Source organism: Nipponia nippon, unplaced genomic scaffold, assembly GCF_047370975.1.
Source record: "Nipponia nippon isolate SJK-2023a ecotype South Korea unplaced genomic scaffold, ASM4737097v1 scaffold_7, whole genome shotgun sequence".
Taxonomy (NCBI): domain Eukaryota; kingdom Metazoa; phylum Chordata; class Aves; order Pelecaniformes; family Threskiornithidae; genus Nipponia; species Nipponia nippon.
Window position 1 is genome coordinate 51942811 of NW_028262391.1, and position 23530 is coordinate 51966340.

The following is a 23530-nucleotide window of genomic DNA, read 5'->3' on the forward strand; positions in this document are numbered from 1 at the left end:
TAGTGTCGAATCCATGTAACGTCAGTAATGCATTTGGAGAAACACAAGAGAGTGTGCAGAAAGGTCACATTAAAAATGTAGCTGTTACTGCTGTGCTGCCTAGATCGACTAGGAGGGGATGCAGGAGAGATTCCTGTGTGAGAAAGTGTCTGAATCAGCAGCCTAAGAGTGCTGATGGGTAAAGAGAACTTAGGGACTTCGGCTGTAAATCCATGCCCCTGCCAAAAAAAAACCCAACCCAAACCCAAGAACCCAAACCACCAACCAACCCACAACATAGGAAGCCCCAGGATTGTGACCTTAGCAAAATGACTTAAGTTTTCTGACTTCGCACACTTCTTTTACCTCTGCGTAAACAGAACCAAAGTTCAGGAACTGGTATTCTAGTTGCTAAAAAAATAATTATGCACCGGTACAGTGAAAAAGAGGAGGAGGTTTTGGCTTTAATACAGCTATGTGAAAAGTTGTCATGATTCGTCTTTGAGAGGCCAGCTGACCATCAGCCACTAGCTGGTATTGCCAAATAGAGCAAATGGGTGATATCCCACTAGAATATAAAGATTTCTCTTTTGACTGCAGATATGTGACTAGCCAATGAAATACAAAACTATTAGACATTTTATGTTTGCAGACATTGTTTCTAGAGCTTTTGCCAAAAGCACAGTGGAACAAAGACCAGAGTTAAATTTAGTACATGTCAACCTGATCAAAACCAACTATACACAAACAAAGCCTATCCAGATTCAGACACAATGAGGCCTGCAGTTGCCAGAGCTACCACAGAGGATGGGATCTTGCAGAAAATAAAGCTATTACAGCGGGAGGCTTGAGGCGGCATATCTCCAGTGTCAGGGTGCGAATTCAGTAAGCCTTCTAATGACTAGAGGAGGTTTTATTTAAGGTAGCGAACCAGGCTTTTCACTGTTTTGTTCAAAACAAGTGTTTGAAAAGGTACGCTATGACTGTTCAATCTTTTTTATTTATTTTAATTTAAAAGTTTAAGGTAGCCGCAGATCCCTTAAAACCCTTGCAAACCAATCTGTACTGGATACTGTTAAATTGCAGCATAGCAGCGATGAAGCGTTGAGTATCACCTTTTGACATTTTGTCCGAGGGAAGAATGAAAAGAAGAATGCCTGCACTGCATAGAAAGTGATGTCTGAAAGACCTGGACTGAAAGATCTCACGAGACTAACGTATGAATGATGTTTTTGGTTTTGTCTTGTGAAAATGACAGCATGTGGGTCTGCAATGGGAGAGACCCGCTACAGGGAGCAGGGTTGTCTCATGAGCTTGTCCTGCGGTTGTATGGGAGAGTCGACCCAGGTAGGCACAATACACAGCAGCAGAAGATAGATGCACAAATTCCAGGAGGAAAGGTGGTCATTTTCCCAGAAAACATTTCAAACAGGCAGGGGCTATAGGATGAGGCCACGAATGCCAAGGCAAGGAACCATTACCTTAGCAGTACCAGTACTTCAAGAGAGCCCAGAAGGTTCAAGCACTGGCACAGAGAGCATTTTCCTAACTGAACGGTAAATAACTTAACCACAAGGTTGACTGTAAATATCTCATGTTGTGCTAATGTTGGTCTTTAAATCTTTTAATGTGTTTCTGAGTTCTGACTTGGAAGGGGGAGGTGATGTTAGGGACTTTTAACAGCTGAGCTTCCCTGGCCTGGAGTCTGGGCAAGGGGTTGTGAAACGCTTTCTGCCTGTACGCAGCCAGTTGGAAAGAGAGGCACAGGGAAGCCGTGCTCCAGCAAGTGTTTCAGCACTGAGTGAGCACAAAACCACCACAAGAGGCCAGATCGTTCCAGCTCCTTAAATTTTCCTCTTGAGCTGATCTTTTAATTTAGGAGAAATAAACTCTTCCAGCTGTGCAGAGCAACCTGTGTTATCTTGTCACCTTTCCCTTTGAGTGCTGCCTGTCTGTATCTCATCAGCAGGAGAAAATGATGATCATTGAGTCCTTGCAGCTTTCATTTCTTCCTTCTGAAGAGATAGATCTGTCGATAAACGTTTTCACTTGTTTTGCGTCGATTAATACTGTGAGATCGTTTTTAGAGTAAGTTCAGACAGCCTTTATCTTTTACATCTTTATGGTAGTGTTTGTGTATCAGTGTTTACAGGGAATTGTCTTCACAACAGCCTGTGTATTATCTCTAAAGCAGATTTTATTCATTAAGCCTTTTTCAACCACAGAACTGATCAGAATATGAAGTATTTCACAACAGAGTAAACAAAGGCAAGTTTGCGGTCACAAGTATCCGACATGTTCTCCCAGAGAGGCTGGGAAGCATTGGTTTCACGTTCTTGTCATTGCTGTGGCTTTTAATTCCCATTGCTTGCAGGCTCATTGGAGCAGGCAGGGTGAGGATGGAAGATACCATAAATTTCTCCACATTTAAACTTGGGGAGTGTGAATCATTTCTTTCTTGGAATAACTTTAATAGAAAACTAGAATCCAACCTGATGAGAAAAACGTGCAAAACCTTTTCCTCCTTTTTTCCCCTGTTTAAATGTTTTTTTTCCAGACTATTTTTATCATGAATGTATGAGCACTTTGAGAAACCTAAGAAACTTTTGAGTTGTAACGCTTGCAGAATGAGAGCTCTGTAAAGAAGTATTTTGTTAGGAGTTTTTTTAAGGAGCAGTAGAGTTCCAGCCAATTAGAAAAGAAAATTATTTGTGTCTGGGATAGTTTGCATTAGATTTTAAACAACTTCTGCAGCTTATGGAAGGTTAGAAATTGGTTGGATTTCCTTCTGAAGAGATGTAGCATCATTTCTAATATATTTTACAGCAACATCAGATGTCAAAAGCATGAGAGAGCTTATATCTCATAGAGGCAATGCCAGAAGTACAGCGATGTGTTCAGTAGTTCCCTGGTTTTACAAGAAGCGGTGGATTATATTCACTTGAACCTTACTCAGTTACTGTGTCATTCTTTGGACATTTTATCTTGATGATTTCAAAATACCGAACAGACGAAAAACATAACCAGCTCAGTGAAGATCAATTTAGTGACTCCCATTCTTAAAAGAAATATTGACATACTTTGTTGTTTTAGGACTTGAATTTATGGTTCTTGGGGATGTAGCCCATTCCTTGATGTCGTATAATCTATCGAGTGCTGAACAGAAAGCCAAAACTGCTACTTCTCAAATCCTGTGCCTGCCATTGCTAAGTGGAACTGCAGAAGCACCTTCACTGTTGGTATGGAGGAGTACAGCCACTAACAGAGTTTGCAAAAAATGTGAGGCTATTCCTGCGTTATGAAGTTTCTTACTACGTAGCGTTTTATGGTCATACAAAACGTGAAATCATACAACGTGCGGCCTGTCCCAGCACAGAGCGAGGGTTCACGTTAACCTGCAGCCTGTGCGTAGCTGGAGATCGAAAGCTTCCCTTCCCGTTCCCCCTCCGTTGTGCGTGAAAAGGAGATAACAAAGAGGTACCTTGAATCTGGCGTAGCGATTCTGAAATTGTAGTCTTAGAAATGATTACTGGGTTCTCAGTAGAACTGAATTCATTTTGCCAGGTGGGATTCATTCTAACAAGTTGAAGGAATTGGGGGCAAACCCGTTCATTTCTAAAAATTTGAAATGATAACATTTCTAACTCAGTGTAAACAACCCCGATGCTGCTCTGCCCCAAATCTCTGGGCTTCCTTGGTACTTCTAACTTGGGTGGATTGACAGATTGACAGTTAATAATCAGGAAATTGTTCATCTGAATGCCACTTCTTTTTGGAGTGTGTTTTTTATCATCTCTCTGTGTCCAGCACCACTTTTTAACTCCGCAGGATTATCCAGTGGTTTTGATGCCGTAGCGAAAAGGTAGCTCGAGATTATCCAATGGCAGCTTAGCCTGCCCCAAGGAAGCGCAGCTGTGGTTATGGTCGCTCGTTGTGGGCATTACCCGTGGTATGTAGCTCTCGTGTTCACTGTAATTTCGTTTGACATCTCAAGTTGCCCAGTACCGAAACCACTGTTACAATGCAACTTGGCCGAAGCAAACCTTAAATGTGTCTTCCCTGCACCACACCGTTTTTGGGGCACCTTGAGGTGAGTAGAAAAGGTTGCAAAATGTTTTATGTAGGAATTAATGAAGACCACAGAAAATGGAGCAAAAATTCTCTTTGATTTACAGATTTACAATGGGTTTCCACATGATCTTTTACTCCTCAGTGACAGACACTTGAGACAAAAATATCGTCTATCGCTGATGAGACTTGGATAAATGTCAGTTGGAAAACTTTTGTATTTATCCATTGAGGAAGTAGCTTTTAAAAACTTTTGTGAAGGAATTTTTTTTTTAGGTAAGTATTTTTTTTTTAAATAAATCAATATGTTTACAGGGCCAAGCTCTAGTTTGTTATAACATCTTTGACTTCTGTAGGTGCTCTGCTTCTTATTTAAGCTCCTTTAAGATCTTTAGCAATTAGGCTATACTGATAAAGCTATGTGTTCTTATCTTGTCTCTTCTCTTAGCTTAGAGGAAATAATTTGTGCATTATATCAGGGATAAGAGCTAGCAAGTGTGAAATCTGATCCCAGTTCTGCCACTTGGTGACCCATAGGAAATTGGTTCACCACATCATTTCAGTTTTCTTGTCCGTGTGATAGGTAAATGCTAGTCTCGTGTCTTCCAAGGTACTCTGCAGCTCTTTAAGTATTTAAAAGCAATACCAAACCTTTTAATAAGCTCCTCTATGTACCATTTTTATTGAAGTAAAATAAAAATTAGGTTATTTGGAGCTTACGATAACTGTGAATCTCAGATTAACTGTGAAATCTTTCTGCTTGAAATCAGTGTATCCCACTTGCTTGGAAAGATTTTCTAGTCCATTATTCATTACAGGGGCCTTAAAATTATACTCCAGTGACAAGGCCTCTATTTATTTTTAGGCAATTGGCATCCACTTCTGGCTGACCTAGAATGTTTCTTTGATGACAATGTCTGTGATCCAGCTGGGTTTGCTGAATGGTTGAATAAACAAAGGCAGATAGTAAAATGTGGGAAAGAAAAGGCTATTTTTATTATATTAGAGAATCTGTCCAGCCAACTCCAGGCCTGATTCTAAATGTCATATCTGTAACAGTACACTTCAGTTAAGTGCCCTTGTGGTCTCCATAATACCTCTGGAATTTTATCATTATTGGATTTCAAGGTTATGAGAAGGCTAAGATCAAAAAGTTCAGAATGAAGGTGATTTGCAAAAAAAGGCAATCGATTTGTTAGCCGGCCTCTTCCTTCCCGAAGTATGGAGGTTAAATACGTGGAAGTAAGAGGATAAGTCTAAGCTGGTTGTTTTCTCCCGTACCATTTTTTCATTTGCTGGCCATTTATGTTTTATTGCAACAGCTTCAAAGTCAACTTAATTTTTGGATGATAGTGCTGCCTGTAGGCAAAGAACTCCAGGTAGCAGAATAAACAGAAGTTTTGACTAAAATCAAAAGGGTATTTCACTACACAGCATCATGATCCAAATTTCTCTCTCTCCTTCAAAAAGAAGAGCCTAAACCAGTTATTAGTTACCATGCAAGCAGGTGTCAGAGGGCAAAATTTGGCCATGATTCAGATTTCACTGTAAACTTCAGGGAAGTTGATCCATTATGGGAGACTTAAGACCTAGTGGGAAATAACTTTTTTGCATGCATTTAAATTTAGCTTTTATGATACAAATAATAGATAGTAATGAAAAGAACATCCTGATACGCTAGGTCTGACATCTCAATTGTCAGTTAGAGCCTTTGCACTAAACGCAGCTCGCAGCAACTTCAAATTCTTACCGGAGCTGCCGGCAGAGGAGGAGACCCAGCAAGCCCCATCGTTCTGCAGGGTGTAGTAGCAGCGTGGGCCAATAAAAACCATTACTTCCACTGTAAAAAGCAATGGCACAGCTCAGGAGTTCCAGCATGAATATTGTCAAAATATTTTGACAGGAAAAATAGTTGGTTTCACAATTTTTTTTTTTAGTGGTCATTGCATGTCTGAACAAGAAGCCATTTTTAGTACGTGTAAAATAACCAGATGTGTTCTAGCTTTTAACTACGGCTGCTGTCCTATCGGTAGAAGGGTTATTTCTACCACATGAAACAATTAAAGTACCCGACAAACGCTCTGCAGGAGCATTCTACGATCGTAATCATCATGTTTGTCTTGGATTAGAAGCTTTAAAGGATTTATTTAGAAGCCTTTCTGTTTATCTGTTTCCAGAATGTAAAAAATGGCCTTTCACATAGAATATGCTAAGCTTGATGGCTTCAGTGTAATTTTCCATGGTTCATACTTTCTGCAGTAACAAATAAAATGTAATAAGAACAAATTATAAATATTTATAAGACTATTTTTGTCTTTTATTAGGTTCTTAGGATTTAGAATTTAATATCCCAGCCAAAGCTTCAGTCAGAGCTCCTCTCTTTAACATCAAAATGACTGCTTGGAATTTTACAGTTGAAGACTGATCTAGTTGACTGCAAAAAACCTCACCTGTATCCAAGCCAAGGAAAGCATCCGGTGAGATAGACCAAACAAAGTCAGCAAACCTTAGACATCCAGATTGGGGTTAGGAAGTTCATATGACCCAAGCACATTCCAGCTCCCATCCTTGTGCCCCTGTCTCTTGATTAGTCACTCTGACAGACTTGATTGCGTGCCAGGTGTAGCAGATACTTCTTTTTGAAAAATATTAAAAGAAAAAAAAAAGAAAAAGGAATTCTTAGGGTTCTAGAAGAGTTGCTTTTTATAAATGAGTCACTTTCTATGCTTAAATTTGTATCACGAATAATTCTAGATGATCCCCTTTAACAAATATTTTCTGAATGTTTTTCTTGTAAAATTTGGACTTCTTATATATGGAAAAGAATGTGGTTGATGAAGAAATAAACACAGTCGTCTTTTAGTTTCTGAAAAATATTTAGTCCCTCTTGCCTTGTGCCCAGACTTGAAACTGAAATATCTCCTTAATTTGGCTTATGCTGATGTACAACAGTTTTGTTTTTCATTTCCCTTGTAAAACATGTTGTTCTCAATGTCATGAAAATCCATCCATATGTACGTTCCTCTGTGGTTGTTCATATACCTCATATTCCCGAACTGGGAGTTGTATTTTGTATCAGTTCTGTCATTTCGTGTGCCTCATGCTGAGGGCTTCAAGGGCAACGTCTGCTTCTTTTCACCCCTCGTAGGAAGGTATAGCATACTGAGATTTTTCTGCAGTTTGCAGCACTCTCTGATTTAGGTACATTTATACATCGGGGCAGTGAAATTAGGGTTTTCAGTTGTCACTGACAACCTCTAAGATTCTTTTAAAGCTAAAAAAAAATTTCTTGTGCCCGCAGCGGCTTCCCTGTTGTCTCATGGATTCAGATTATCGCTTCGAACGTGAGAAATCCAAGCAATAGATAAAAGGCTGTGAGTACCTTTACTCATCTGGAGAGAGACTTGCATCCCAGGAAGGCCTGTGTCTGCAGATGTTTTGCTTGACCAACCTGCGGCGACAGGATGGTAGAGTAGCAAATCTCTTTCTTGAACAAGTTGATGACGCTAACTTCCAACCCAGATGCCAAGGACATCTCCAAAAGCCTCTGAGAAACCCAAGAACTCTTGAGTGGCTTGCCATCATGCAGTTCTTCAGCATTAAACAAGGACATGCTATTCAATGAGATAAAAGACTAAACATGCTCAAGAGGTAGATTTGCTTCTCCTTCGACCCACATAGTCCTCTTCCTCTTATTAAATATTGGCAGGGTTGCAGTAAGATAGCAGCAAAACACTGAGTCAGGAAACTGATGCAGAAGACTGCAAAACCCATCTGTTTTTTCCCATGCTTTAATCCATCCCTTGCCAGCTCAAGAGCACCAGTGTATTCTACTCTAATGAGTCATCCTTGACCATATAATGATGGTAGGGCAGAGTAAAGCAACGAAGAATTCGCAACAGGTGTACAGAAGCTGTGGGTTTATACTGTGCAAACCTGGTTGGCCGTGGTTGCTGAAAGCCCTGAAATCTCAAGATCTTTAGAAAAGTTTCCCAATCAGTCCTGCTGTCAGCATTGTTTGTTACTACTGATGGATATAATGTGTTTACTGTTACCTGCCTCTTCATTGGTGATGTCTTCTGATGATGTTTAGATCATTGCATGGGTCCTTGGGTTTCGTCTCAGTTGTTTTTCAAGGCAAAACCAATTTCACCCCAAGGGAGACACTTGGATACAAGCTACGCTTTCAATGTGTTCTGCCGCTTAGGATTGTGTTGGCCTTGGACCTTAGTAACAGTTGTAACGACGAAGCTGGATTGTAAAACATGAGAGCAATTCAGTGGCAGCGTCTGTTCCGAGATTGCTAGCAGCCCTCAGCAGCTTGTACTTGGTGACTGTCTGAGTATGAGCCCAAGATTCAGAATATGCAGCTGTACAGATAAAGAAATGTTCAGATATTTATTTTTACCTTCTCTTTTTCCCCCATGAGTTGGAGGGAGCAGGCGCTGCTCTGCGCACCCCAGAGCTGTCAGAGTTCCAAGATGTTCTGCAGGAGCAAAGTATGGATAGTTCACGTTTGTCCTCTTGACTTTAATTGAAGGACTCTGTCCTTGCAGCTCTTTCTTGAACAAGTTGATTACACTAACTTTAAACCCAGAAGACTGGATTAATTAATATGATTTTGTGCCAGTGGTTTAAGGTCAATAATGGCCAAGCCCTTTGTTAAGATATGTAGCAGACTTGCAAGCAACTCGTTTTCTTTATAGGCAAAGTATTCCCTGATGATGGGGAGGAGCTGTTTTGCTGCTGTTGTTAGGTCAATTTGCACATTGGCCTATATGTGTTCACTGTGGCGGTCACATCGCGGTCAGTCCGGCTGCTTGCATCAGGCTTTTCCAGCCAAAAATAGGCGCTGTGAACCTCCTGGCTGAGGTGTCCAGCTCTAGAGCTGCCCCGCTGTGGTTTGTAACGTAGGAGGCCGTTAGGTGACTCTTGTTGGCAAGGCTGTTTATGGTCTGGTGAAGTCGTTTAGTGGCTTTCTGAAGTAATTTCTTAATTAACACTGGACTTTTCCGTCAGCTCAAAGCATCTGCATTGCTGAAAAGTTCATCCAACTCAACATATGTAAGGCTGTATTCAGTAAATTAGAGCTAGAATTCTTTTTTTTTTTTTTTTCAATTCCAAGAACTGAAGTCCAAACGTCACTACTGCTGACAGCACTTGCACCGTTACTGCAGAGAAAGAACTTAACTCACCTTGCAATAATTAGGGGTCCTGGTTTCAGCTGGGATAGAGGTAATATTCTTCCTAGTAGCTGGTGTAGTGCTGTGGTTTGGATTTAGTGTGAGAATGATGTTGATAACACATCGATGGTTTAGTTGTTGCCAAGTGGTGTTTACATTAAGTCAAGGCCTTTCCAGCTTCCCGTGCCCTGCCCGGTGCCCAAGGAGCTGGGAGGGGGCACAGCCAGGGCAGCTGGCCCAGCCTGGCCCAAGGGCTAGTCCATACCCTATGACGTCATGCCCAGTATAGAAACTGGGGGAGCTGGCCAGGGGGCAGTGACCACTTCTCGGAGACAGGCTGGGCGTCAGTCAGCGGCTGGTGAGCAATTGCATCACGCATCACTTTGTATAGCCTTTAAAAAAAAAAAAAACAACAAAAAACTTTAAAAAAGCGACACCACAACAGTTTTGCTTTTCATTTCCCTTGTAAAACATGTAGTTCTCAATGGCACAGCGAACGGCTGCGTGGTGCTTAGTTGCTGGCTAGGGTTAAACCACGACGTTAGGCTAATTTGGGATACGTTGCTGGTGTGCGTACTCCCTAGCCCGTGGACTCCAGAAGCTGGCCTGCCTGGAGATTTGGGGAATGGTGAAAGCCTGCCCCGACCAGGGCTCTCTGCCGCTCCCCGGTGACGTGGCGCACGTGGAGCCGTAAACCCTGCACGTGGCTCGCGAGGTGCACGTGCAGTGTTCGGCCAGCGTGTGTAAGGTGCGATGTGTTGAAGATCCCCTATTGCAGGCAAGTCTTGTGTTTCAGAAGTATCCTGGCAAAAGATATCACTGGCGTTTAGTACATAATTAAATACAAAATCTACCAAAAAGTTTATTTTTGCACGTTAACTATCCATCATGTTGGGAAAAAAATATCCTACAGTCTAAGTGGAAAAAGGGAACACTTAGTAATACCTTTTATTAAAGCTGGTTTTTGCAAAGCATTAACACATTCCTGCCAAAGACGAGAACAAGTTGGATGCTTTTTTTTTTTTGTTAAGAAATGGTAGAATAACAAACGTTTTTCTGATCCCTTAAATAATTTATTCCCTGTGCAACATTCTTCATTGATAACATCCATTCTTTTATTTTGAAGAATGATCCAAAACCTGTCCAGAAGATAATGGATTAAAGGAAATATTGCAAAAATACCCTACTGAATATATGCTTTCTGGTAGTATTTTACTATTTATTAATATCCTGTATAATAATTTTTAAGCCCAAATGGGTGGAGGTAGGATTTTACTGTACTGGTAAACTACATGGGCTTACGTAAAAATAGTCTCTAATTTATTACCAATGTTTTTACTGCTGTGTCTAGGCTGAAGGATTTTTAAAAAGAAATTTTATTTTCTTGATGTCAAACAGATATGTAAAAAAACCCAAGAAAAACCCCATTTTTGTATTATTTTCTGCAGATTTTACTGACAGAGGGAGAATTTTTTTTTTTTCATGGACTGCCCTGGTGATTTTATCTGATGTTGATGTTTGTAGAATATGCAGGTTGTGGGGTTTTGAAAAAGTATTATTTGGATGTTTGTGTAAAAATCCATCATGCATATGTAGGACGAAAAAGATACGGGTATTTCTTATTAAAGATGAAAGTTTTCTAAACTTTTTCTATTTTAGAGAGTGATCAGAAAACAACATTTTCTCCTGTACCTGTTTGGCAAGGAGAGCCCTGTTAGTTTAATAAGAACTTTGCGTGCTAAAAGTTTGCGTCTGTAATGTCTTTGTTTTCTTTGAGCTGCATTTCCAGCTGTGTCTGCTTTATTTCAGTTGACGATGTTTAACTCTGTTCAGCAAAGTCGTCAGAAATACGTATTTGGAATGAACATCCTGAAAATTTTAGCTAGCAGATAGTGAATGGCCGTAACGAGTGTGCTCACGTTTCAGGAGGAATGTTAAAGATGAGCCATCGCGGAGTGAGGAATTCCTCCTGACGCTTAGTTTAGATTCTGCATCGCATCCCGAGATAGGGAAGAGTGTGAAATTGGTAAGAACTTACCTACTTTTCTGCTATCTAATAATTGTCTTTTAGTCTCTCAGTTTTCCCAGTCGTTTTTTGTTGAGGGTGCAGTAAATTCATCTGCCAGGCTGTGAAATTTATGTTAGCAGTTTTTAATAAAGTTTCAGTGTTGATCAAAATTAATAAATATTGTCGTTAGTCACTTCAGCTGTCATCGTACATCCGTTTGCTAAAGATATGCCATGCTCTGTCGTATCAGTTTCAATAGTTTTGTCACATGTAAATATAAATTTAGTTGTGGTTTTCAATTCTACGATTAAGTCATTTTAAAAAAAAAAAACAAACCTCCTTCTGCTCAAATTCAGTTTGGAATTTTTCTTAATTTGCAACAGCAATGAGGAAAATAAGTTGCCTGGTTTGGAAGCCTTTTCTCTTCATTTCAAGTATGGCTTCATTTAAAGAATATTCCACTCTCTTTTTTTATCCAAACAACATTTTTCCCCTTAGCACTCGTCCTCTTTATCCTCGGCTCACCCTGCTGCGCTGAGGTGTTACAGCAGCCGTTTCTAGCGCTGCTTGCGTAGCGCGAGGACTTCAGCAACACGGCAGCGTCGCAGCAAGAGGCGCGCTTAGGTATGCGTCGTGCGACTCCGCGCGCTCGAGGTTAAGCTTTGACACCTGGAGCTGGTGTTATTGGATACATAAAACAAGTGTGCTACAAGAGCTGAAACAACTGTCAGTTTGCATTTGGAAACTACTGAAAATGCAGCAAAAAAAGTAAAGCTGAAGAGCGTCTCATGGTGCTGAACTGAATCAGTAAAGTGTAAGGAGAGATTTTTATTCAGTGCCACAGTGCAGCAAATACAGCCCTGTTGTGCCTCTTTGTCTCACTAATCTTTAAACTTCCCAGCCTCTCTCCCACATGAAAAAACTTTTGGGTCTCCAATATATTTTACTACTTTTCTCTGGGCCACTTTCTCTATTTTCTTTTTGATTTGTTCCTAAGATTGAGAAGCTAAAATTGAACGCATACTTAAAGGCGTAGCGCTAAATACTGTTTTACGAAATGACATAACATTTTTAATTTCCTTGTTTCCCGTGCCTTTCACATCTGTTTAGCTTGACATTACAACCTCTGTTGAACTGCGTTTCGTTTTCATGAATGTACACAGTTAATTTGTAAGTCTACGTGGCGTTATGTTGTACTTGTTGGGGATGAATTTCACCTGCCGCTGTGCTACTTTTACGTCTTGCTAAGTGGGTTTGGATTCTCTTGCAGAATTTTCTGCTATACGTTATCCTGTTGTCATCAGAATTGTTCGTCACCTCCCGGGATGCGCGTGTTGCACTGTCATCCACCTTTCTGAATGTTAAGGTTAAAAAGGTTAAAAAAAAAAACTCCTGACAATTTAAAAATCCTGTAGTGTTCCTCCTAAGATGAGGAGATTGATACAGAGTTCTTGGCTAAAGATTTTCCCTTTCACAGGTAAGCTACCATTCGCAACAGAAGTTGCTGTTATTAAGGTACATTTGAGAAGAAAAGCATTCTGTAAGCAGTATATTTTGAGTAAAAGTATTGTGAACCGCTTTGACATACTCTATTTTTTCACTGGTAAATATGACTACAGCTGACGTGAGGACTGTTTTCCCCCTTTTAAGTTGTTTAAAGATACAGTCTGTTACTGCTAAGTTGTGTGTAGGTTCTAGATTTCTGGCATTTCACTTTTTAGAGTGGGAAAGTCATTCAAAACACTCGTGAGGAATTAAATTCATTTTGTAAAATCACTTGAGAGGAATTAGATACATCTGCTTAGATAGTTCAGTCTTTCTAAATTGCATTAAATGCTCTTAAACAAGAAACACTCAACATCCAGCTGCCTCGGGCAGGACGCAGAAGGTAAAGCTGTGTGTTTTTAAGCAGACACCCAAGGTCTCTGTAGATTTGGGTAGTAACGTTTTGTGCCGCAACTTAATCTGCCAACAGCGCATAGCAGCTCTGCGCTCAGATCTTCGTTTTATGCTAAATGTGTTATTGCAGACCTCGGGCAGACAATAACGAGCTTGTGAGCAAGCCTGTGGATAGTCAAACTTGCATTTACAAACTGGGGGTAGATTTTTGACCGAAACAGAGCTCAGACTGTAAACTCCCCTCCTCCTATATTCACATACACAAGAAAAGAAAAAGAAGTCATTGTTTGAAATGAGGAGATGCTTGTTCTGCGTGTCCTTGTGTGTTTTCGTAGCACTAGCTGCGAGGTTTTGGAGGAAGGAAGAGAATTGTTTTTCTAAGCGTCATTTATCTCTCTGCAGATAGAAACAGGTTATCAACGCGTTTTCAATTACGTGTGGATAGTAATGCGTGCAATTATGTACAGATGATGTACGAGCTAATAACTGAAGACACAGAATTCAAAGTAAGGAGACCTAAGTTCCTCTTGTGTCTGTAATTATTCCTGTACTCTTACTAAAACAGGAATAAAAAAATACAGACACTATTTGCCTAATCCAGTTTATATAAAACATAGAGTTGAAGCAAAATTCAATTTCTTGAGCCACAGCTGAACCCGAAGGGTTGGTTGGTACAGAAGTAGGACTGAATCCGTTCAAAGTACTTTGTATTGCTAGTTCAAAATAATGAATCCGCTAAAAAAATAATATGCATCTCTCTAGCCTTTGCACAAGACATCCTTTCAGGTGCAGGAGTATTTTCACCTGGTGGGCCACTACCATGCTTCTCCCTCCCTTTGTCCCTGTGAGCTCTTGCTTCTGCACTGTGAGACTGCGCGTACTGCAAATGCTAGTAGGGATTTTCTTTTTTCCCTAACGCAAGAATTCAATCGACAGTTACCGTGGGCTCTCGCTAGACTGCTCCGAGGGAGGGATTCTTGCCTCGAACGCAGGCAGTACGCCCCGGGCTTTCCCCTAGCAATCCCACTTTTCAATCTTGCTGCGTATGCATTTCTGAGCGCCTGGTCTGCGTGCACGAGTGCGCGTCTGTGCTGTGTGTGCGTGCTCTTGGATTTACAGGTGGGAGAAGAGGATACCAAGAGGGTTCAGACCATATCTTTAACCATCCTTGTTTCCTTAAGAACAACACTTGGGTCATTTCTCTACTTGCTAAACCCCCCAAGCCGTACTTAAGCTCTGACAAGAGGGTAGGATTTGGGAATTTAAGGGTTCTCTTTGGCTGAAGCCCCATCCTGTGAGTCTTTCCCTTTTAAAATTTTGCATTTTCAACACAGGACGATTTCAACTGAAATGAAGTTAATTCCCAATTAAACCACTGTTTGCCTGAAACATCACTGCCGAAATGCAATGAAAACTGATCCAAAAATGCAGTGGTTTCATGTCCAAATTTTAAGGCCTAATTAACTAACGTCTGCAGGGGTTTTCAGATTCTTTGGTTGCAGCTGGATTTAGAAGGGCAAAATAACAGTAGCAGGGTGCTAAAGAATTGCTAAAGAATTTTTTTGGCATTGTGTGTCTGCTCTACTGAATTGACAGTTCAAAACTTGGCATTAAATGAAAAGATGAGCTTTGGACCATATCCAGAGTCACCAAAGTCACTGGGTTCAGGCTTTGAAGAAGCTTGAATCCAAGTATCTCCTAAAAGTTACTTGTTAAAAAGGGCTGCGTAGGAGCCAAGGGGACTTTAGTTTATCTGTGGCATATTTTTTAAAAATTTTCTGTTTTTACAAATGTGGAGTGCTTTTTCTAGGTATAGACTCGTATACTGTTATCTCTGTTTTAAGTTTGTCTTTTTATGGAAAAAATCACATATGTAAAGCTTTGTCCTGCAAAAACACTTGCCAAGCAAATCCTTGTTACAGTTATCCAAATGAAAGGCCGTTTTTAGAGAGACTTCTCCATATATATATTTTCAGACAACTCACGAACAGCCAGCCAACAATAGCAGTGGCATCTTTCAACTTTAACCTTGTGTTCTTTAAAATTTGTTTAACAAAAAAAGAAACTCTGAGAACATCCATCTTTTCCATGAACTGATTCTTTTGAAAACTCAGATAACAAAAGGAGAAATGTGAACGTTCAACTTTTTTTATTTTGTATGCATGAAAAAAATCCTATAGCAAAAACATTTTGTGTAGCAGCTTCCAGAAGTATTTGACGATCAGTAAGAGTTTTCCGTACAAAGCAGAATAATACCAACTCGATATACAGGGTAATTTGTTATTTCTCTCGTAATGACAGCGTTCCTTTCAGGCATTCTTGTCTTGCATGCTAAAACAGAAACAGAAATTTTGGAGAGCCTAGGTAGCACGGGGAATTAATCCCTTATGGGAAACCCATCCCTACCAGAATTAGTGGAAAATAAAATTTAAGCCATAATGAGTCAAGAAAATGGGTTTGGTGTTTATTAGTTCCAAGAAACACCCTAGTAAAGTCTCAAAAACAACCGTACATCAGTTGCGAGTCTGGCAAAGGTGAAGCGTGGCCAAAAGAGGCCCAGGACAGCAAGAGCCGGACAAATATCCTCTTTCAGAACGATCTCAGCAGGCGATTGTGCTTTGTCTGTCCTGCCTTCCCTGAGTACCGGGCAGGGAATTTTTCTCCTCGCGTTTGCACTCGTAATCCTTCAATATTTCAAATGATGTTCGTCTCTCTCCCATAAAAACTATTAGCAACTACACCGAAAGTGTTGTTTAAACGGTGAAAGTTAACTCCACTTTTGAGATTGTGCCCGGAAAGGCAAGCGACCCTGTCGCAGCCCCGGTGCAAGTGCTCACGAGAGAGAAAGGGAATGGAGAGAGCCTCGGCTCTCGGTCCCGTGCTTCCAGGGGCTTGGCTTTACCTTCCCGTAAATTTAATGGAAATCCCTAAGACGCAGCTATCACAGTAAGCACAGGTGCCAGCAATATGTAACTTGCTGCTGTTTTTTTTTACCCATGTGGCTTTAATTAGTGTGTATTTGTGTAGATGGATGCATTAAAATTGTAGCAGGTTTTGTTCCAATTTCTCTGTAACAGAGTATTGAAATGAAACCATAATGTATTTGAACGAAGCTTTTCTTGTGAAGATTTTTCATGGATTTAGTTCTTGCTGCCGTTAGCTACAAGTATTTGAAACTAGAAACAGAGCCCAGGAATCTCCTCGGAAATAATTCTTCATCAGGGCCCGGGCACCAGCTTCCTCAGAGAAAAGGAAACCTTAAACGTTTAATGACTCTATTAATTAAAGTTTCAGTAATTTCTCAGACTGTTGAAAATGTGTAGATGTGCTTGATGGATATGGTAGGATATTCACTGCGGGAGGCTTCTAGGTAAGTGAGAGGGTTTTTAGATTTTGCTTTGGCAGCATTTCAAAAGGGATTGTAAGTAGATAAATGGAAAAGGCGAGTAGCGTTCGCAAAATGCGCGTATAGGTTATGCTCGTCCACGAGATGTAAGTGCTCTTGGCTTTCTTCGCCTTTAACACGTGAAAAGCTGCATTGTGCTTTAGATGGTAGTAATTAAATAACAGATTTGTGATCTGTGTGCTAATATTGTATCACTGTATATTGTCATGCAAGTAAGAATTTGTGCACTCCTGTCGTATGACAATTTACAGAGCAGTGGGCTCTTTATTTGTGGCAGCACGTGGCCAAACTCTGCAGTAATTAAAGGGTAACGTCAAGATTGTAGGTTATCGTTTGAATGTTAATCTTTCCCGAACGCCATGGGACTTCCCCTTCTCTCTTTTGTTGAACCTCACATGTTGGAGGTGTGAAAGGTGGAGGAAGCAAGCAGCACGTCCCCTGCAGGTTCTGGGGATCTCCGGAGCATTTTCGATCTATTTCTCATAAAGCGGAGGGTGCTGGTTCTCTCTCCAGACCTGGACTTGGTTTTGGCATCAGTTCCCACATTCCAGGAGCATTTGCCTCCTGGAGCGAGGGGAATACCCAGAGAGATTTGTTTGGATGGAGGTAATAAACAGTGCTAATAGAGTTATAGCTGGAACTGGCTGCCCTCCAAAATATCAAAGCATAACGTGGTCCAGGCGTTATTACAAAAGGCTGGCGATGGGAGGGAGTCCTTGTCCATGGCAATCTCAGAGGGGGACAGAGTGAAGGTAGAGGATTACAGTCGATGGGCATGGGCTTACTATATACAGCAAATCAAGCTTTCTAATAAAAAGGGAAATATAACTGCAGGAGCAAGAAAAATGCCTGTTGTGGACATTGATGATAACAACCTTTAAGATCACGTTCTAGAAGGTCAGATTTATTACCAAAAAAAAGTGCATTTCCTATGTAATTTTTACAAACGTTGGCACCCCTTTGCTGACTCGGAAGACTGAACAATAACGGGGCAAGTGTGCGGTTGGTTGCGTTCAGTGAGGGCTGCTTGGATGGATGCTACATCCAGGGGTGCCTGCAACAAATATTTCATACACATGGCCAGCAGTAAGCCCAAAGCCAGGGCAGGTGATTGTCGTGTGCACCAATCTGCATTAGAAATGTGAACAGATTAATTTTTATATTACGTTTAATGATTAATAATTAGTTTTTATATTATGTTTTTATATTAAGCATAATCCAAAAATTGTAGATTCGTGTATGAGAATACCTTTGATAATTCTGCTGAACTCATCCTTTAGAGAGAACCTGTGTTCTTTTGGGCTTCTCTGTAAAGGAATACTTCAAAAAGCTTATCTAAATGAACCAAAGATATACATTTAGTGGATTATTTTAAACCATAATAAGCCCCTGTATGGACACTATTTTACAGAATTCAAGCGGATTTAATTCATATATCTTACTTCACTTTTGAGTCTAATTAGATTGAATTTAACGAAAGTCACTGGAATTATGAATGAGAGCACTGAGGGATTTAATGTAGTTTAGCTTATCCACTTAATTTTTTTTTTCTGTGTCCTGTTACAGATAGGCACTCTTAAATGTTTACTTGTACATGTAACAGGACAGTCTGCTCTGTGTGGTAAGAACAGGCTTCTTTGAGCCATGACTGTTTAATTCCAACGGATCAGAAGTACCGCGCAATTTTCTTAGTCTGCTTAGTCAATGTAAGAGCAACAAAATATTCAATATATACTCACTATTTGCAGGACGTGTCACACTGCAGGTGAAGAAGGAAAGATCCAGGATTTTGTGCGTGCATGTGCGCATGCTTGTATGTATATTTTACCTTAACCCATCTGTGGCTATAGCTTTCCTACTGATGTGACCTAAAGATGGGGAATCGGGAGGCAGAGCGGAGGTATTAAAGGAGAAGTGTATAGTTAGACACTTGCAGAAAAAGCTGTTCTGGCCTTGGCGAGGGTACAACTTTCTGTGTTTACCTTAATTCTAGAGGTTACGTCATGCTACCGCAGCTCTTGGGGAGGGCGTCTTGGGTTTCCCCAGCTGAAGTGTCCCAGCTCATGTGTCTCTTACTCGTATTCTCAGCTGAATTGGTTTTTCTGAGTGAATATTGGTTCTTTGTACTCTCCGTGCTTTTCTTTCATGCTGTTCCATTTCAGGCTATTGGGAATTTTGCCATTGATTTGACAAGACCTGGATCAGACCTTGAAGTTTTCAGCTCCGGCTACAAAAAGTCTCATTATTTTAGCTGCTTGGTATTTTCTGCTTTGTAGGCTCAATAGTCGTTAATAGTCGAATCCAGCATTTAGTAACTGCTTGTCACTGTGCGATGTGTCAGTTCAGGCTTGCGCTTTACGAAGATACGTATTACTATGTTGTATTTCATTGAAACTTTAGTATTGCGCTTGGAGCCACACAAATCTTATTTAGATGAGATTAGAAGTGGATTACCTTTCTCTGGTTTCCTCTGCAGTTGACAAAATCCTGCAGTCACGCTCCTGGCTGTGTTCTTTCTGCCTTATCAGTTCGAAGTTTAAGCATTCCCAAATATTCTGGGCAAACCCTTTCACAATCCCTCGTATATCCTCTCAGGATTCAGAGCCCAGGAATGAAATATGTGTGAAGTGCCCCCTGGGTTTGGGGAGGAGGTAGAAATTGGTTCAAATTGGCAAACTGTTGCACATCTGACAACCGCAGGACTTGAAATTTATTTTTTTTTAAAGAAGAGAAATGAAGAGCATATTGAACCACTTGCTCTATTGGCCAAGCTAGTGAAATATGTATGTGTGCGTATGTATACAAATGCCATATAAAAAAAGTGAGTATTGGAAATACTTTCACAAATAACCGTTTGTTACTAATTTTTCATAGGTCGGAGCTGTGCTCAGCAGTGCTCCCGAGGCTGGGAAGTCACGGGGAAGGGGAGAGGAGTGGGTTTATGGTCACGAAAAGATCATCTCTGACTGGATCTTTGCCCTTCTATTCGCTATTCTTGCAAGTCACCTATGAAAAGGAAAACAATATCCACGAGATAAATCAAGCAGAAGAGAAAATCCTTTTATTCTTACAAGGTTTTTTTCCCTCAGAATGCTGTAGCACACATAAGACCAGGGCGTTGGCTAGAACAAGTGCTTTATAAACCTCGGTATATTTGCTCTCAGAGAGATGTTGTGGAAAAAAGTTACGAAGACTCTCTAACTTCAGGGAAAGTGATAGAAAAGGTTAAACAAAATAAAGATGTCGAGATGAGGAATTCATACAGAGCAGGTGGAGTAAGCAGAGCAGGGAGGCTAAAAATTAAGGTTTAGAGCACCAGATACGCTAAATTAAGCAAAGATTCCCCAAACAAAACTGATCTTTTGCCTTTAAAAACATGGGTTCTTTCTGCGGACTTAGTTACATTGAGATAAAAGCTACGTGCTTTTTCAGAAACTTTCTGGAAGTATTCTTTCAAAAAATACTGCTGTGTGCACACGCTAACGTACCACGTAATATTCAACAAATATAACAAATGTAAGAGAGACCATCTGAAACAGCAGAAAAACTTCTGTTTGTGTATATATGCATGTGGGTCAGCTTTTTGTTGTTCAGTCTGCACAGATTTTCTGTTGCTTTGTTTTTTCATTACAGTTGCGAATTAAATGCTGTCCAAATAACCACAATTAGCGCATTAGAATTTATCTGCCTTCAGCTGAACAGAGAGTTTATTTTCCATGGCACTCGCAAAATTTTCCTCTTTAATAGGATAACAACTAACGTTTGAGATACAGTGTAAGGAATAGAATATTGCCAATTTTAAAGCAGAACTGTTTTTTCTTGATGATTTAAAACCCATAAATTAGCAAATAGACAGTAATTGCAGTGTATCTCATTAATGATATTTTGTGTTACTCTGCCTTTTGCATTTTAACAGTCCTCACGAAGAATCTCGAGGGATTGATCACAGCCATTCTGCGTTATTACAAGGTCCTAATGTTGTTATAATTTCAGAAGTGCATCAATTAATGAGGACGTTTTTGAATTAAAGTTCCTTCCGCGTGCAGTTCTTTGACTGTCGATATGTCTCTTTAGTGGTAATCGTAGTTACTGTACAAAAAGGCAGCCGAATTTGTGTGCACCTACTATTCAGTAGTAAAGTTTTGACTACTGAAGTACCAATTAGCTGCGTGGTTAATAGCAAAGAAAAACCCCAGACAGCGGTTATGTGGCTGTTTCCAGCAACGGAAAAGCATATAGCCACCGACAAATTGCAGCTGAAGCTCAGATTCATCGGATCCTGTAAAAATTGAGAGAAACAAGGGGCAGAGGAAATTCCAGGCCATAAAGACTCATCCCACAGAAAATTTCATATTCTAACTGGTTGCCTACTTCCAGAGGGGGATAGGGATTTATTTCCCATTTTTAATCTGTTTTTAAGCGCAGCTCCGACCGTGGAGTCGCTGCCAGGTGTCTGTAGCTGCTAGAAGCAGCTCATACCCTTGTTTTTCATCTTTCAAACCTTTGCGTCTGTGAATTCTCCAAGCGTCCCTGTAGGGACGTAGTAACAACCTCCTTGTACAGGTGAAGAGGTGGAAGCAATGACTTGCCCAAGATCACTTAAACTGGTAGGAAACTAAGATAAATTATGAATTCTGGATTTCTTGTCTATGTTTTTGAGCGTTTTCTCTGATTCGTAATAGATTTTGTCCTGCTTTTACCAAGGAAGAAGCCAAAGGAGCTTTCTTGCTTTTGGAGGAAAATGGCTTGATTCTTTTCTGCTTTGAGATCACCTCTCAGCCCTTCTTCCTTGCTGAGGAGCTTATGACTAATAGCAGAAAACTCTTCCAATTTCTTCTTGCGTGACTTAGCAGAACGTGTTTTGCTATGCACAGAATTACGTAGAAAAACTCTCTCGAAGTCCACAGGCCCCTGACTCTGTCAGATTTGAACCAGTTCTATAAAAACCATTGGGTTTTCACATTCACCTGGGTTTTCAGAGCGCTCTGATATGCGGTGCAGGTTGCAGCTTGGTCTGAGTTGACAACCGTGTTGAAATGCTTTGAGTCTTAGTGGACAGAGGACCTTGACATATTTGTGATGGGTTTTTTCCCCAAAATCTTTGGGATGGATTTGATTTCCTTGTTACATCTCGGATAGATGAATTTTCCTTTGTTATGTTGCAAATACAATCGTTTCGGGAAACTTTTAATTTAGTTGACAAAGTGAAGTGTCTTGTTTATTCTAATTATATATATGTGTGTGTATATATTACATCTAAGAAACAAAAATAAGAAACAAGGATTGAGAGGTTAGGAAGTGCCAATTTCATACTTTTCCCTGTTAATGGAGCATTGCCCTGGCAGGCTGCGTACCAGCTGCGGGCCGTAGCATCGGCGTGGCTGAGGAGCAGGATCGCAGACCGTTCATCCCACGGAGCCCCCGTCTCATTCGTTTAATAGAGCGACCATCCAGGAGGGCAGGATTTAAATTTGCGCTAGTGATGGTAAATTTGGCACTCTACGACTCCCGTGTGTTTGATTTAAAATCCAAACAATCTGCTGTTTGTGTCGCTGTGTACCATTTCTTATACGGGTTTTCAATATCGGTTTTTGATGTGCATATTCCTTAAAAAGATGCTAGCTGAGGTCCATATGCCTGTACAGCGAATTCGAGCCTCCTTGAGAAGAACTTGTTCGTAATCAACTGAAGTCCAAAGACTTCAGAAGTACTTCACAGATTCTTTGCATCCCTCCTGAAGTGTTAACCAAACATTAGCAGAAATAGCCTGAGGTCAGCTATTGGTGTCTTTTTATTGGGTTTGTTTTTAATCTTAATATCTGAACTAGAAATAACTTGTTTCTTGTTAGGTAGCTGCAGAATGTTTCATGCATCTAGCGGTTGCCTACAGCTGCATATAAAAGAAGTGAAGGAACTTAGAGGCATTTGTTTTCAGCTAAAATAAATACTTGCTTTCAAATGTTTTTATTAAAAAATATCCATGACAGCTTTGGAATATCTTCATCCTTGTTTTTTATTCACTCTGTCACATCATTATTTTACAAGCTAATGAAAAGGTTATGATCACAATAGAACAACACGGAACAATAAATTACTAAGTCTGTAAAGCTACTTGCCAGCGTTTAGTTAGATAACATTGTATTCTGTTCTGAAAAAAGGGTGTAAGAACAGGGGACCCACCTGGAGTTGAAGCTTCAGGTCCCCCGAGGTCTGTGTTAAGCTAGTCTCTGTGTGCCCAGGTTAAGTAAACTCAGCTTGCTAGGTCTGGGCGAAGCAGAGCTGGTTGCTTCTTTGCAGTAAAGTGCACCTCAGTGCTTTGCAAGTGGAAGACAGAGCTTAGGGAAGGGTTAGATTTCCTGCTGATGCAAGGGGTGATAATTTTTTTCTTCATTTGTAAAGATAAATACTGGCAAAACCCCTTTCTGTAGCTGGGGATGTTGTGTAAAACAGAAATGTTTAATACATAATTTTAATTTTGAAGACTTTCCCTGTTTATAGAAGCAGAAGTGACTTGTTCTCTCCTCACTTTTGCCTTTAAGCGATCCTGGGAATGGGGTTCAGTGGTCTGTCCCTCAGAATATCTGGCCAAGGCTTTTATACTGACCTCTCATTTTATTTGCTTAACATTTTGCATTATCGTTGTGGCTGTAATGCTTGCCCAGGTTACCACAAAATTCTTCACTTTGACGGAAGCACTCTATAGAAGAAGAGATGATAGCACCATTTAGGTATCTCTTTAAATCTAAAATGCGATGTGTTTTACATTGAAAAATTCAGGTGGTTGCATTATATAATAAATCTTTCACAGCCTTTGAACATTCCTTCAGTTCAGCCTGTCCCATAGGAGTCCTTCCACAAGTCCTTCCTCTGCATCAGGTTTCCAAAAACATGTGGCTCGTCTTGAGCCAGTTTCCACAGTCTTGGATGCTTTGCTGAGAACATTCTGTATCGGGGCAGTTCCTATTTACCTGCAATACCAGTGACTTA

At 40.4% G+C, this 23530-nt stretch overlaps 1 protein-coding gene across 7 annotated transcripts in view; it reads left to right on the forward strand.

Annotated features, from left to right (window-relative positions):
- The window catches only part of BANP (BTG3 associated nuclear protein), a 155042-nt gene that overhangs the window by 105559 nt on the left and 25953 nt on the right, over window positions 1-23530 (forward strand). The window contains exon 12 of one of the 7 annotated variants that reach the window (XM_087739730.1): window positions 3073-3117. The exons of the other annotated variants lie outside the window; for them this stretch is intronic. Within the exon in view, the coding sequence (XP_087595856.1) occupies window positions 3073-3102 (30 nt within the window). The 3' untranslated portion in view covers window positions 3103-3117. Of the gene's footprint in view, window positions 1-3072; window positions 3118-23530 lie in introns of those variants that run through there. 7 annotated transcript variants of the gene reach the window in all.